This window comes from Lepidochelys olivacea, assembly GCF_965140295.1.
Source record: "Lepidochelys olivacea isolate rLepOli2 genome assembly, chromosome: 9".
In the NCBI taxonomy this organism is placed as follows: domain Eukaryota; kingdom Metazoa; phylum Chordata; order Testudines; family Cheloniidae; genus Lepidochelys; species Lepidochelys olivacea.
This window is the reverse complement of record NC_140419.1, coordinates 6,391,993-6,406,812: the sequence shown is the minus strand read 5'-3', so window position 1 is coordinate 6,406,812 and position 14,820 is coordinate 6,391,993. Positions and strand designations below refer to the sequence as shown.

The 14,820-nt window shown below is 41.0% G+C and overlaps 1 protein-coding gene across 5 annotated transcripts in view; it reads right to left on the bottom strand.

The window, feature by feature from the left end:
* ARMC9 (armadillo repeat containing 9) overlaps positions 1–14,820 on the bottom strand; it is a 116,669-nt gene that overhangs the window by 13,557 nt on the left and 88,292 nt on the right. For all 5 annotated transcript variants that reach the window (XM_084640006.1, XM_084640005.1, XM_084640007.1 and 2 more), the window contains 4 exons: positions 13,509–13,613; positions 12,967–13,082; positions 8,189–8,313; positions 4,778–4,910 (listed from right to left, as the gene is read on the bottom strand). In XM_084640006.1, coding sequence (XP_084496132.1) covers positions 4,778–4,910; positions 8,189–8,313; positions 12,967–13,082; positions 13,509–13,613 — 479 coding nt within the window. The remainder of the gene's footprint in view (positions 1–4,777; positions 4,911–8,188; positions 8,314–12,966; positions 13,083–13,508; positions 13,614–14,820) is intronic.

The window sequence follows — 14,820 nt, the reverse complement described above, 5'->3', positions numbered from 1 at the left end:
CACCTTAAGAGACTAACCAATTTATTTGAGCATGAGCTTTCGTGAGCTGTAGCTCACGAAAGCTCATGCTCAAATAAATTGGTTAGTCTCTTAAGGTGCCACAAGTACTCCTTTTCTTTTTGCAAATACAGACTAACAGGGCTGTTACTCTGAAACCTGTCATCTTTATAGCAAGATCTCTCTCAGGTAGTTGTTTACTTGCCTCTCCTTTATTACTCTTCCTTATCATTTCAAAAGATCATGCAGATGATATCCAGTGTAGGGAAAAGGCATTTACAAAAGAGGAATCCGACTGGCCAAAACAAAATTCCAAGCCATGGTACTATTACAAAAGATCACAGGGATTTAGAACCAACAAAAGCGATTTAAATGTTTCTGTCCACAAAATAGTTTCACTGTCATCTGCTGTTTGCAATTTTTATCACTTGGTTTCAACTTCTTTAGTTTTTGATATTCTAGTGATGTGAATTTGTTCCACCTTGTATTTAGCTGCGACACCCACCCTGAGTGCCTTTTCCAGACCTCATGGAAGAGCTCTGTGTGAGCTAGAAAGCTTGTCTCTTTCACTAACAGAAATTGGTCCAATAAAAGATATTACCTCGCCCACCTCGTCTCCAATAGGAGGAGTTATTTACGACAACATGCTGCCATGCCCAGAGAGTGTTCATCACCCTTAGCATTACATCAAAACTTAAATCTTTATTTAGAAGAAACAAAACCATTTGCTTTCCCAGTAACAGGTGGCCTGAAGCCAGAGACATAACTGGAGAAGAAAGACTGCATAATACACTTAATGGTCAACCAAGTGATGTGATAGGGTTTGAATGCAGAAGATTAATTAGGACCTTGTTTTCATAGATTCATAGATATTAAGGTCAGAAGGGACCATTATGATCATCTAGTCTGACCTCCTGCACAATACAGGCCACAGAATCTCACCCACCCACTGTCAACATCCGTGAAAGCTGCTCCCTAGATCACTTTCCAAAAAGAAAAAGGAACTCAACTGACATCCAGAGAGGAAGTGCACCTAGCTGTTTTTGTCCAATCTAAGATATTACCTCACCCACCTTGTCTCGCTAATATTCTGGGACCAACATGTCTACAACAATATTGCATATAAGTCTGCCATAGACACATATACCCTGAATATAGCACTCCTGAGGAACTACAGTTGAATTTTTAGATAATTTCACTAGATAGTTAAAAACATGACATTAGGGAGGTATCCAAACTCTCTCTCTTTTCTGCAGGTGCTGAATGAAGCGCCTGAGATATTAAAATACTACTGCACTTGCTCTTAACCAAATATAAATATCACTTCAGCCAGTCAAAAGCCAGCTTATTTACAAGTGTTCAGTATACTACTCAATAAAGACAGGCTTTATTATACATCAATTAGTTTTTGATTGGCTAAAACCACAACAGGCCTGTACTCGGCCAATCAGAACGCTGCAGATCAATAAAAGTACAATGGGCAATTGTCACTCCATCATTTACTAGCTAAAATGATAATTTGTTGCAGCGGAAATAAAGTCATTGCAATATGAACTGTCAGAGTCAGTGGGACTCATTTGTTTCTCAGTTTGGTTTAATACCAGTGTAAATTCAGTGACTTCAATGGAGTTATTCCAGATTTACATTGCTGTGAGCAAGAGAGGGATCAGGCCCAGGGTCCCTGGCATTGAACCAAAACAATTCTGCTTCACCTCAGTACATACTTTCCATATGCGCAGCAGGGGGAAGATTGCTTACAGTGGGCAAAACTAAGGTGGAAGCAACAGTCCATTCGCTCTGTTGTTCATTGTCGGAACTAGTTCATTTAAGTATTTATCCAACAGAGGAAATGAGACATTGGAACAAAAGGCACGCTTGGCTACTGTAGAAGCACCATATTGACTTAGCACCTCTGATGCAGAAAATCCAGTACATTGTTTGCTTTGCAAATGGCTACATTCCAATAGAATACCTTTAGAACAGAGAAAACCTTTTGTAGTTGTAAACACCCATTTTTTCATGCTTTGTGTGTATAAAAAGATCTTCTACACTTTCCACAGTATGCATCCGATGAAGTGAGCTGTAGCTCACGAAAGCTTATGCTCAAATAAATTGGTTAGTCTCTAAGGTGCCACAAGTACTCCTTTTCTTTTTGCGAATACAGACTAACACAGCTGTTACTCTGAAACCATTCCAATATCCATAACTTTAGGCAGCTTTTGTACACTCAAATCACTGCAAACATGGGGAAAAAAGAAAAATCGCCTCCTGGGTGAGATTTCACTTTCCTATCTCCACGTAGAGACTCCTCTGAAACAAGAGCGGTACATCAGTGAAGAGAGGAATACCCTAGTATTACAGGTCATAAGCCACTATACGGAGCTGGAGAGTTATTTCTGGTGACTCAGTAGACCAGGTGAGCCCTATTAGCTTCAACCCAAGAGGATAAAAAGGGGCCAGGTATCCCATAGAGGCAAAGGAAGCTTAGGAAGAGGTTTGCTTTTTTTTCCCCTGGTTATTTATCAGTAAATGCAAATCCCAGGAAGGGGTTAAGTTCGGACATTAACACAGACCGTGCGCACGTGTGTGCGTGTACACATTGTGCTGAGAATGGGGTGGGGATGCTGCCAGTTCACAACTAGCTGCACTCCAGAGTGACTGAGAAACAGCCAGCTCTGTCTGACACAGGGGAGGAAACAAGGATCCTCTCACATACTTCTGACCTACTGTTCGTGTTTGTAATGTTTGCTTAGTTACCATGGAGATGGGCAATTCAGAAATAATAATTTTATTAAGATAATGTTGAAATAAAAAGAAAACGGTACAGAGTTTAAGCACAGAAGTTTCTGGTTATCAGGGAATAAGGTACAGATTATCAAGGGGTGCGGAATTCGGTTTAGGAATGGGTGGCGTAAGGGATACATAATCTGCAATCTCCCCAATTGGGCGTAAAAGTTTAACCAGTCAAAGTACAGACATTGAGATATGGGGGTATGTTGTCCATATAATGGCTATGTTCAGGTGTGGAGTATAATGAGTGGATACGATGATGGGGATGGATCTACCCTCATTTGGTGGGATTTAATGTTCAGTGAGTTTACGGTTCCAGTTCATATGGTCCAATGGAAAAAGTCTCTCAGTCCCTTTCCCATAGTGGATGCATGATGTCGTACCGGCTCACACCTCCTGGTACCGTCAGTGGCCAGTGATCTGTTCGATGTAGATGTCCCTGGACCATCGGATGGTGTCCGAGACCAGCAGGCACTGCATGAGCCTATAAATAATGCTGCTGCTGGACCACTACATGTCCCAGAAGTGCTAACTTGTTGGCAATACATAATTTCTCATCTCGCAGCAGGGGGACAGTGCAATTGAGAAACTGGAAACAATAGGGAGATGTATGCAACAGAGAAACAGAAATCTCTAGCCATGGAGCCCAATTCCCAGAAGGGTGAGTACCTGCAGCTTCAACTGAGGTCCACGGGACCTGAAGGTCATCAGAACCTCTGAAAGTTGGGTCCCGATAGGCTTGGTATATCTTCTCCCCAACACATCCACACCCGGCCCCATTAAATTAGGCTTGAATAAAGACTGGGAGTGGATGTGTCATTACACAAAATAAAACTATTTCCCCATGTTTATTTCCGCACCCCCTCCCCCACTATTCCTCACACATTCTTGTCAACTGCTGGAAATGGCCCACCTTGATCATCACTACAAAAGGGTTTGTTTTTGTTTTTGTTTTATTTCCTCTCCTGCTGATAATAGCTCACCTTACCTGATCACTCTCATTACAGCGTGTATCGTAACACCCATTGTTTCATGTTCTCTGTGTATATAAAATCTCCCCACTGTATTTTCCACTGCATGCATCCGATGAAGTGATCTGTAGCTCACAAAAGCTTATGCTCAAATAAATTTGTTAGTCTCTAAAGTGCCACAAGTCCTCCTTTTCTTTTTGCGGATACAGACTAACACCACTGCTACTCTGAAACCTATCCTCATCCACTCCATATTCTCTTTTGTTTCTGAGTCACTGCTTCAAATCCGCCCCAAGTCAGACATCAGTAAAAGTTGTTGCCACCCAATGGTTATTTGAGGGAATCTGAAAAAAGAGAGTGGGTCTCGGGGTCCAGTTCCTAGTAGACAAGGATCCTCAACCAACAAAACAGCATCACAATTGCAGTTCCATGACAAACCCTTGTGGGGAGGCCAAGCAGTAGTGATCCCTTCGGGTTAGGGATGGAGCACACCGATGGAAGAACTTGTCCTGCTGCTGTCTTCGGCTATCCCTCAATGCGAGGATGGTGTCTGCCAAGGGGGTTCATTGGTGGGTTTTTAAGTGGCTGAGGAGCCCAATTCATGCCCTACAGATTTTGCCACAGAAGTTCTCCATGGATAACTCAAGGACTTGATCCCTGTCATGCTCCCAATGGCTCTGGCTCCTGATCTATGTAATAAATGTTTTTTTTCTGCACAGTAAGTCATCTAAGGAAGCAATCAGGATTTTTTTTTTGCAGCTGACAGTCTTGAGGCTTATGTATGATGTTCACTAATGAAATCTGTTTGCTTTAGATTTCTTCTGTTCTGGCCCAGATTTTTAAAAATTGAATAGCTGCCACTGGCAGAGCTAAGAGTATTTTGTTTGGCAAGCATCATCACAGCTATGTCACACCACACTACATCATACATCAATTGGCTTCATAGTAGTATGGAATTAGCTGGTAACCACCTGGACTACTTCCCCGTTTCCTGATATTCAGCACTTTAAAAATCATACCTGTATGATTGCCCATTAATTTTGTCCTGGACAAAATCAGTGGATCGGGCACACAGGACTTCAGTAACTTCTGAGACGTGTTGATCCATTCTGAGACCCACTGAGAACACCTGGGATGAGTCTGTTTCAATTGCTGTTTGAAAAGAGGTAACGTTTCAAGGCAGAGATGTCACTTTACAAATTACAAGTAAACGCTGTTAGTCTGTTTGAGTGCCCCTCACATATTATGAACCAGGCCAATGGGAAGTCACTGGTGACAAGGAGCAGCCACTCAAAGACCCCACTGTCAGTATCATGTTATGACATTTGCTCATGAGATCAGATTGCCCACCCGCTGCCTAGCACTAGTGTAAAATGTATAAATCAGACTTGTGCATGAAAGGACAAGTCTGCTTTCTGAGAGGGGCACCGGGGACTAAGACACGCGAATCCAACTGGAGTGAGCAAACACTGGTGGCTAAGTTCCCTCACTTAAAAAACATGCCCCTGAAGCATTTCCATTTGGTGCTCTCATAAAAGTGGACTGCTCTCATGTGCTGAAATAAGGACACAGACTGGGACACTTTCAGACAAGCACCAGACCAGCTGGAAAGAGCTTTCTATTACTGTCTCATGTTCTGTGAAAGAAGTGCAATGATCAGACCTGGAGAGATCACAGGGTCTTCGCTTGAAGGTTGCAAACAGGTGTCAGAGGGTCCTGGCCACCCTGTCCTTACCATATTGCTAAATGGAAGGGTGGTGGTCCGAGCTAGATCCTAATTAGATAGGAGTGGGATTCCCAGGTGGGTGAAGGTCCAGGTATGGAAGAGCATGAGAGGCTGCTTTAGGTTAAGAAAGTGGTCAAAGGTTTGTTGGGGCAAGGGCAGGCACTTCCTTGTGACTCTGATTTGAGAAGCTGGATTACACTGATCCAACTATTCATCTGAAGCTTTTGTCTCACCCAGCCCTTCACTCCTGGTCAATCCCTGATCATTTTAGAACTCCATTGCATCAAACCCAATGACACCCCCAACTCTGGGCTGTTCAAAATGAAGCTGGAAAATGACCAAAACTAACATGATTAGGTTTCCAGTACACCAAGGGCAAAACTTAACTAACTAAATGCCCTACTGCAGAACAATATTATTGGGTGACAACAAAGCTTCTAGAGGGAGCACAATTTTTATCACACACACATGGAAAAGTGTTACAGGGGAAGGGACAGAAGTGTTTTGTACACTAAGATTTGTAGGTTGTTGTTTCATGTGATTATTCTACATTCTGAATCCCAAAGATCAGGGGAGAAATGGATGAGCAATCATTTATTTTGCAAGATCTGACACCTCAGGCAAACCACTGGCAACCCTTATCACAACAATACTGGACTAGTTGCATGACTATTAAAAAGAACCATGTCTTGGCTACCCAAAAAGGAATTACTTTGCCTGCAAAAGTATATTATACTTATAATATATGTGCATAGATATATGTGTAACACGTTCCCATTTAGTGACCTCCCCTCCTACAAAAAGAGATGCTGCACCTCACGTAGTCCTCTTGATAAGCCCTATATTAAATACAGTCACATACACAATCTGGATAGAACCTACCCGTAGATTTTGGCTTAGATGAGACACAGTACCGAGGCAATACTTATCTGTGATGATTAAAGCGTTAACAGCACTTTTTCCAAGGATAGGGGCATTAATTCCATTATCTTTATCAAATTAAAACAATAGCATTTACATTCTGCTCTTCCCTAAATTTCCTGTTGTTTACCATGTCCCTGTTAAACTGCTGTATAGCATCACTGGCAAGGAATGGCTGCTGCATTTCCACGCCAGAGGTGGCTGCATTTCAGGGGTGAGATAATATCTAAACACACAGTTTATAAGACGCTCTGGGCTCCTTCGGACTGAACTGTCCCTTAGAAATAGATGGATTATTTCTCAGAAACTGTATCCAACAGAGGGTTTCATCCTACCAGACATTTAAAATCAGAAAACAGCAGCACTTTCGATGTCTGATTTGCTTAATCTCCTTTACGAAGATTGAATATTTAAAAGATTGGTTTTTCCTCAATATAGGAAAACTGCAGAGTCAGCAGGTTTCCTATTAGCTTATAACGTCTGATGTTCTGAGCCACTGTTTCTGGCCAGCTGATCTCTTCAGAATGTTTTTGTTCTGCTCCTATGTGCTATTGTGAAATCTGAGGCTTGAAGACCCTGCCTCTTATTATGGCAGAATATACGGAGTGATCAAATGCTTGCCTTGAGCTGGAACTTCATCTGCTCCTATTGTACCCCTTGCCTTGGGTTAAGCCTATTATATCAGCGCCACACATTATGCAAGCAGATTCTTGTCTGTGAAACCTAGGTTACTCTTCTCAAAATCCCTTTCATTTCCTTTTGGAAATTTAAAAAAATATGCCATTTCTTTACTGATTCAAAGCATATTTTTTTAGCGAAGCAAAGACATCTTAGGCTTTGACTTTCTAAATAATTCTGCACTGCCAGCTGCAAGACACTTTAACTGAGATCCCAGCATATTTTGCTGTTAATCCTTAATTTACACTCTTGAATTTACCCCTGCAAATAGGCTGGTACCCCACTACCTTGGTCAGTAAGCTGCGTGCCCTTCCCCTTCTCAAAGGCAGGCCTGGATGAGTTTGTGCTAGCTTCCATTCAAGTTGCAAGGAAAGAATCTCTAGTAGTGCCTTCCATGCTGTTGTTCTCTACACCAGGGCCCTTGAAATGCTGCCCAGCTGAGGGCAGCTCTGGCAACTTGCTAGGGACCTAAGGGCCACAGATAATTTAAATAATATGGAACAGACATACAGGTGTACCCACAAGGGAGGAGATGAGGGGGATATGCTGCCCTCTGCCCTTCCAAACTATTTTACTATCCTGTTTATGTCCCTCCCACTCTGCAGCTATAAACTTAATGGGTTCCCATCCTCAACCACATTTTATCATTTCAGAGTAGCTGTGAAGGTGACTGCAGCTGCCTTCCATTAGAGAGGAGACGACAGGTCCCAGCAACAATTCATTTAGGCCCAAGCAAAGAGCTTATTTGAGGACAATAATATTGCCTGCTGGAAACTGTAGACTCTGTGGATGGCAGTTCCATTTGATTCAAGATGGAGCATGGCTTTCTGGGACCTGTAGTCTGTAGAGCACAGCTTTATCCAGCTCAAGATGCCACAATGCATACTGCGTTTTTGGGCCCCTATCTCTTTGGGTTGCAGCTCCGCTTGGATCAAGATGGAGCACTGAATGCTGGGGGCTTGTAGTCTGCTCCCGCATACCAAAGAATAAGTCAGCGGCAGACCATATTTTAGAACTCCACAGCCCAACCACAAGGCATCCCCTTCTCCAAATGCCCGACCCAGTTAAGGAACAATTAACAGCAGCATTCTCAGAATATCCTTACATGCAGAGGAAATGTAAAAGTCAGAAGTGCTGGACCTGCTACCGCTCTGAGTGGGAGGACGACAGTTCTGCATAGACTGGAATTTGCCATCCCTGCCATGTGAAGAAATGGCATCATTTTCTGGCCTGGAGGAGAAATGAGAATGCAGGGTGATAAATACTTACAGCCTAAAAAAGCTGCATGAGAATTACCATATAATTTCCTGGAAAGGTACAGAAGAAACAGAAAAGTGTATTTTATGTTGCAAGCTAGTGCCAGGGGCACAACTTAGTAGCATTTTGACTGTACGACTCTACCAGGTTCCCCACATTAAGCTTTTTCAGGAGCGTAAAATTTGTTTCTGAATATTATGGGGGTTCCACATGATGCAAGATCAAAACAAAACACAGTATTTTAACTTAACAGCTGTAGAACTAGTTCTCTTAACTTCTTGGATAGGGCTGGTTGTCAGGAGGCAAGACTTGCTGAAAGAGAGAAGAGAGGATAAGATTGCTTGGTAATTCAGATGGGGTGAGAGGAAGCAGTGAGGGTGTCTTACGTGGACAAAGCAGGGGGCTGGGAGGAAAGTTACCCTGAGCTGAGAGTTTCGTTGAATATTCATGGCAAGATCAGGCTAAGAAACATCTAGTTAGAAAAGGGCCTTTCCAAGGAGGTGGTTAATAATTAGACCACTAAATCAGTTTCTAAGGGAACAGACAGAGGAATATTAAACAGTTTGTCCCTCCTGAGTGATCTCATAAAGTAGGAGGTCTTTAAAAAGAGCTTTCCAGTATTTCCTGGCTAGAGCATCCCCTTACAGTGTAGACTGAGGTCTTGCCTACGTGGGGACAATCAGGAAAATTAATCCAAATTAACTAAACACTTAAAATTAAGGACGATTGGTTAAACTGTATTAAGTCCCTATAAGTACATTCTCTTTCAGAATTAAAGTGGTCTTAATTTGGTTTAGTTTAATTCACTTCCAAAGGCCACTTTAATTCTGAATGGGAGGGTCCATATAAGCGTTCAATGCAGTTTAACTAATCCACTTTTAATTCACACCTTTAGTTAATTGGAGGTAATTTTCCTGAGTGCCCCCAGCTCCCAGCCAAGCTGTAAACTGAATGAAGGCCACACTAATTCTGAATAAGAGTGTCCAATTTTAATGCCATTTAATCCACTTTAAATTTATACTTTTAGTTAATTTTAATTAATTGTCCTGAGTTTTCCCATGTAGAAAAGCATCAAGGGGTAAAACTTGTCATATTCCACAGCAGTTTGATACAATGCAGTCACTAGTTTACTTAAGTGATTTATAATCAAATAAATATAGCTCAAGCCTTTCTCTTCATGTCTGGACTGCTAGGACGTGATCTGTGAGCAAAGCAATATAACTGAAGGGCATCCTATTAGTTCTTATCCACTAGTAATCAATTTCATTTGCTAAAATAAGTTAGCTGGGTATAAACTCCATTAGATCTTGCCCTTTTCTTCTGTAAATCCACTTTTCTGGTTATTGTCTTTCTACTTAGTTGTTTTCTTGCACAGGGAAGTTAGCTATAGAGGGTTTCACTGTAAAATGCAAACCTCTCATGCATGCTATTAACGCCTGCTTTCCTATTTAACTTGGTTGGCGCTTAATAGTGTTCACACTGGTTTTACCATCTGACTAAAATAGTGAAATTTAAAGTTCACAGTTTTTAAACCAGCAAAAACCTACAGAAATTATTTGCAGTTTTGCAACATGGGGCAAAGAAACAATCTGCAGAGGCTGCTTTGCATCCTCATTATTCCAGTGCAGGAATAGGTCCCTCAACTATCCTAGCTGCCTGTACTCAGTGGGTTTCTGAGCAATCAGTCATTTAGTTACATTGTGAGACAGGAGCAGGCTGCAAGGCACAATTCACACTGTGTCACAGTCAGCCCATGGCGTGGAATCAATATCAGGTAGAGAAGCCTGGGAAGCCTTGATGAAATCTTTAGAAAGGAATCAGTTCTGGGGTATTACTTTTGTAACGGACATGAGTTATTTAACCTCATCTAGGGAACAGCTGTGGCCTCGAGAGGAGTGCAGTGGAATGGAGTCAGGAGACCTCAGATCTATTCCCAGCTCTGCCACTGATTTGTTGCATGGCCTTGGGGCAAGTCATTTCACTTTTACATGTTTCATCTTTCCCATCTATAAAATGGGATAGTGAGGGTCAGCCACCTTTGTGGCATTTGAGAGCTAAAGTTGAAAAGCACTAAATAAGCATTACATTACAATGACTGTAGACTCCACAGAATGAATCCAGGTTTTCTAGCTTCCTGCGGGTAGCAGAAATTACAGGGGAAGGGGAAACCTTGAAGGCATTTGATGGTGTTGGCCAGTAGCAAAGTGGCTTTGGTCTGATGTTCAGCAACATGTTCGATAGATTCCATCATTTGGGTCTGTAGCTCTTTTGGGGAAGTGCAAGGAAACCAAGAATAAAAAGATCTGTGCGTTACTGATAGCAGCCCCACATTATTACTTGGTCACTCCTCTCCAGCCATATGTAGATGGTTTGCTAAGATTTGGGATTTTATGGATATGGAAAAATGGACCATGCTGAAGAAAGGTTCTTTTACCATATGCTTTAAAATCTGTACCCCACTTATGCTGTGAAGAGGAACTAGATTCTATAATAACACCTCAGCCATTTTCTTCATAAATTTACCAATAATAGTATATAGGCAAAAATAGGACCTTGTAGGCCAAATTCTTCCCTGGGACACCTCATACATTTCCCATGTCAGAACTGGGGTCTGCTTGCTTTATATACCATGCTCAATTTTTACATCCTGAAATGGGGAAAGTGTTATGCACTCAACTAGAAACTGATTTTGTCAAGGCTCTTGTTAGTGTCTTTGTAGATATACAATACATGTACAATAAATGTTGTCTTCTACCATTTTCCCCTACTTTCTGCTTTCATATTTTACCTTTGTAACTGCATTTTGTGACAGTTTGTATAAAAGAAACTATACAAAAGTCATATTATAGTCAAGTATCACATGGATACTACAAAAATAATTTGTATTAAATGAGGCTTTAGCTCATACCAAAGTGATTTTGACTTTTGGGCTTGGTGCAGTACAGATATTGCAAATAGTCTTGTTGCTTATTGAAAAGGCAATTTTCTCACTGGATTCTATGCAGTAAACCATTCTCTGTATACAGAAACTCAGTGTAAACTTGTCAATCTACGGATATTACTCCCCAAACTTTGTGAGTGTAAAGGCAGCTTTAAAAGAAATGGTCACACCTTGTCTGAAAATGCTACCTATTTTTACAAGTAACACCTAAGTTCACTGTAAATGAAATATTTTCTCTGTAATTTCTCTGTTTGTTTACTTTGTACATTTGGCAGCTCTTTGTGTTTAATCAGTTCCACTGTTTGCCAATTCAGAGTCAGTTTCCCTATTTGTGTGGGTCTTCCACATGTAATAGGAAAGAAAAGCATTTTAAGAAAGATGCGCAAGTAAAACCAAAAAAAAGGACTGGAGAACTTAAAGGCAGATATAGAACCTGAAACTGAAGGTAACTCATTTTTTAAGAATGCCCAGATTTCAACCTGACATTTTTCTTTTTAATTTTTGAATAAAATAAAATAAGTAAAAAGATATTTAACTATGTTGTTGATCTAGTGGCTTTTGAGGTACCATATTCCATCCTAATAGGAATGGTTGGTAGTCTCTCAGTTTGAAAAGTGCACACAGAAATGGATATGAGAAATCCTCAAGACAGACTACTCCTCAACCCTGCACCATGGCTACTTGGATTTGGTACAATCCAAGACTGCATGCACCTGAAAGAAGAAAAATTGGTTAAACTTGTTCTTTGTTGTGTGATAGGACAGTGTCAAATCCTCTACCTCCCCCATAATGGAGATGAAGAGGAGAAATCCCATCTCAAGAATGAACTAGGTAAGACTTATTTTGTTTAAGAACAGAAAGCTTGATAAATACCATGTCTTTAGGGTTCTGGAAGTCTCTTATTTCCAATTGCAAAACAATATCCTACCATTGACTTCAGCTACACGTAGAGCTGCAACCAGAAGTCATAGATCTCCCTTTCACAACATCCCTTTTAGTTATCATTTTAAGTAACTAGCGAATTTATCACATTTGTAATCTTTGTCTGTCTCAATTTCTGCTTTCACGTGAGGGTAGCAACTGTCCCTAGAGGAGATTACATTTTCTGGTTTATGAAGTGGAAGATCCACTGGTATGTCAACTGCTGCAGGGACCTCACCCACAGAAATAAAATTTTTATTAAAGCTAATGTTAAAAAAATTATATAATACATAGGTTGAGAAAAGAGTGTCTGTACATCTGCGTATAGTGCTTAGATTATTCACAGATACAAAGTTTGTTTTTAACGTCATACGATACATAGAGTAGATAATTAGCAATAACCCATATTTAGGTGAATAGATTTAACAACACAGTTTAGATATTAGAATCTGAATATTTGGGGTGGAGAATATGGACACACAGGATTTACTGCAAGCTTAAGCCAAATGACTCTGTGAACTTTCATTCCATTATCCCAAGTACATGACTTTGGTCAATGGACCCGTCTTTGACTGCAGTTTTCCCTCCCTTTCTTTTTCAAACATCCATTATTTTAGGTAAAAAACCTGTAAAGAATGACAATGGCAATGTACTTTCCAATATGGAGGTTTTATTTTTTGTATATTCAAGTTACATTATTTTGGAGTAAAATTCAAAGTTAAGAACAAAAAATCCAACTTTTTGCCTCATTTGCCCAGACTTACGTTGGGTATGCAGCTCTGTGATAGCTTGGGGTGACTGGTCTCTGGAGAGGCTCATCTATGCTCTGATGGACACCAGGAAACAGCTTCTTCTTCACTTTTGGTGTATGGGTCATTATCTAATACACAGAAGGAGAAAGAGGAGGAAAGAGAGGGGAAACTGAAGTCATTGGAACAGAGATATGAAGACTATCTGAGCATCAACCTAGATTTGTATCCTAATGTTACTGAACAGGATTTGCCATGCTTTACCGCATGTCTACACTACAGCTCTTTCTGTTCCGAGCCGGCTCAGTAAGGATGCAAGTTTGCCTTTCCCAAGCCCATCTTATTTCTGCTGGATAGAAGTTCCTCAACAGATAGTAAGGGATTGGGGCTGAGTAGGTAGGTAAAGAGTTGAGTCTCAGCCAGCCTTATATGTAGCACACAGAAAAAGACAGCTGTTATAATTAAACCTCTGGCTGTTATATGTTGATTGAAATGTTGAAATTAAATACCTAGCCAAACAAATTCAGTATTTTAGAATCCCAACGAGTGGTACTTACTCCCAAATACTCTGTTGTCAGCAGCTTCTCTCCTGATAGCTCTCCCAGCTGAGGTTGTAACACCTCATCTTTGTCCAGATCAGCCTCCATTGTATGACGGTCCTCCTGTTACAATAATATACCTCGATTATTTGAACACAGACCCTTGGGCAGCTTTCAGTTCCAGTCTAAGCATTTAATTTTCATTCCGGCAGTCACTTGTGCAATACGCATTTAAAACATAAATGACTCTTGCTACTAGGGCTGCACATGTGAACTAATGTTTGTGTGAATTTTTATGTGTGTGTGTGCGCATGCGTGTACATACACCCTTGTCCAAGCATTTGATTCAATCAGAAATAAATATAAATAATTCCTCCCAGTAGCTGCATAACCTTAGCAAGGCTGAAGGAAAAAAATTATAGCCCTGACGGGCTGGTTGCCTTGAAATCTCAAATCCCCAAGTATTCTATGCAGGCTCAATAATAAAGAACATGGTGTTAATATTCATTACTTTCTAACGAGAATAGTTCCACTCCATCCTCCAAAGAACATGACAGATGAGCATCACACTAGAACTAAAGGAAAGGCAGTTTTGCTTTTTAAAAAGGTTGCAACAATAAAACATTGTACGGAAAAGTAAATTAATCATTCTAGGAGAGGTTACTTACTTTCTATACTAACTGCAGTTCTTCAAGGATGTGTCCCCCTATTGGTGCTCCACATTAGATGTGCATGTGCCCCATGTGTCTTTGATCAAAGATTTTTGGTAGCAGTGCCTATTCAGCCTGCACGCACACACCAGACCTCCTTCTGTCCCGTACTGAGGATATATAGAGCTGTACAGGCAAAACAACCCTCAGTTCCTTCTCTATTGCTAAGGGCCGTGAGACGAGACTCAGAAACAGAAAGGAAGGAGGGCATCTAGTGGAACACCCATAGGGGAACACATCTCAAAGAACTACAGTTACTGTACAAGGTAGGTAACCTCTCCTCCTTTGAGTAGTGTTCTCTATGGGTGCTCCACTTCAGGTGACTCCTGAGCAGTACTCCTGAAAGGAGAACAGAGCTTCAGAGTTGTATCTAAGACTGAAGATAGGACTGCCATGCCAACAGCAGCATCTGACTTGGAAGTGTGCATCAGGGCACAGTGTTTGGAAAACATATGAACTGATGCCCAAGTTGAAGATTTGCAAATTTCTGCAACTGGTACAGTTTTCTGCAGTGCCATGGATGTACATTGAGATCTTGTAAAATGGGTTATTATTCTAGAAAGAGGCTGATCATTAGCAACCTCATAACAAGAAAGAATACTTGTTTGTCTGTAGGCAGT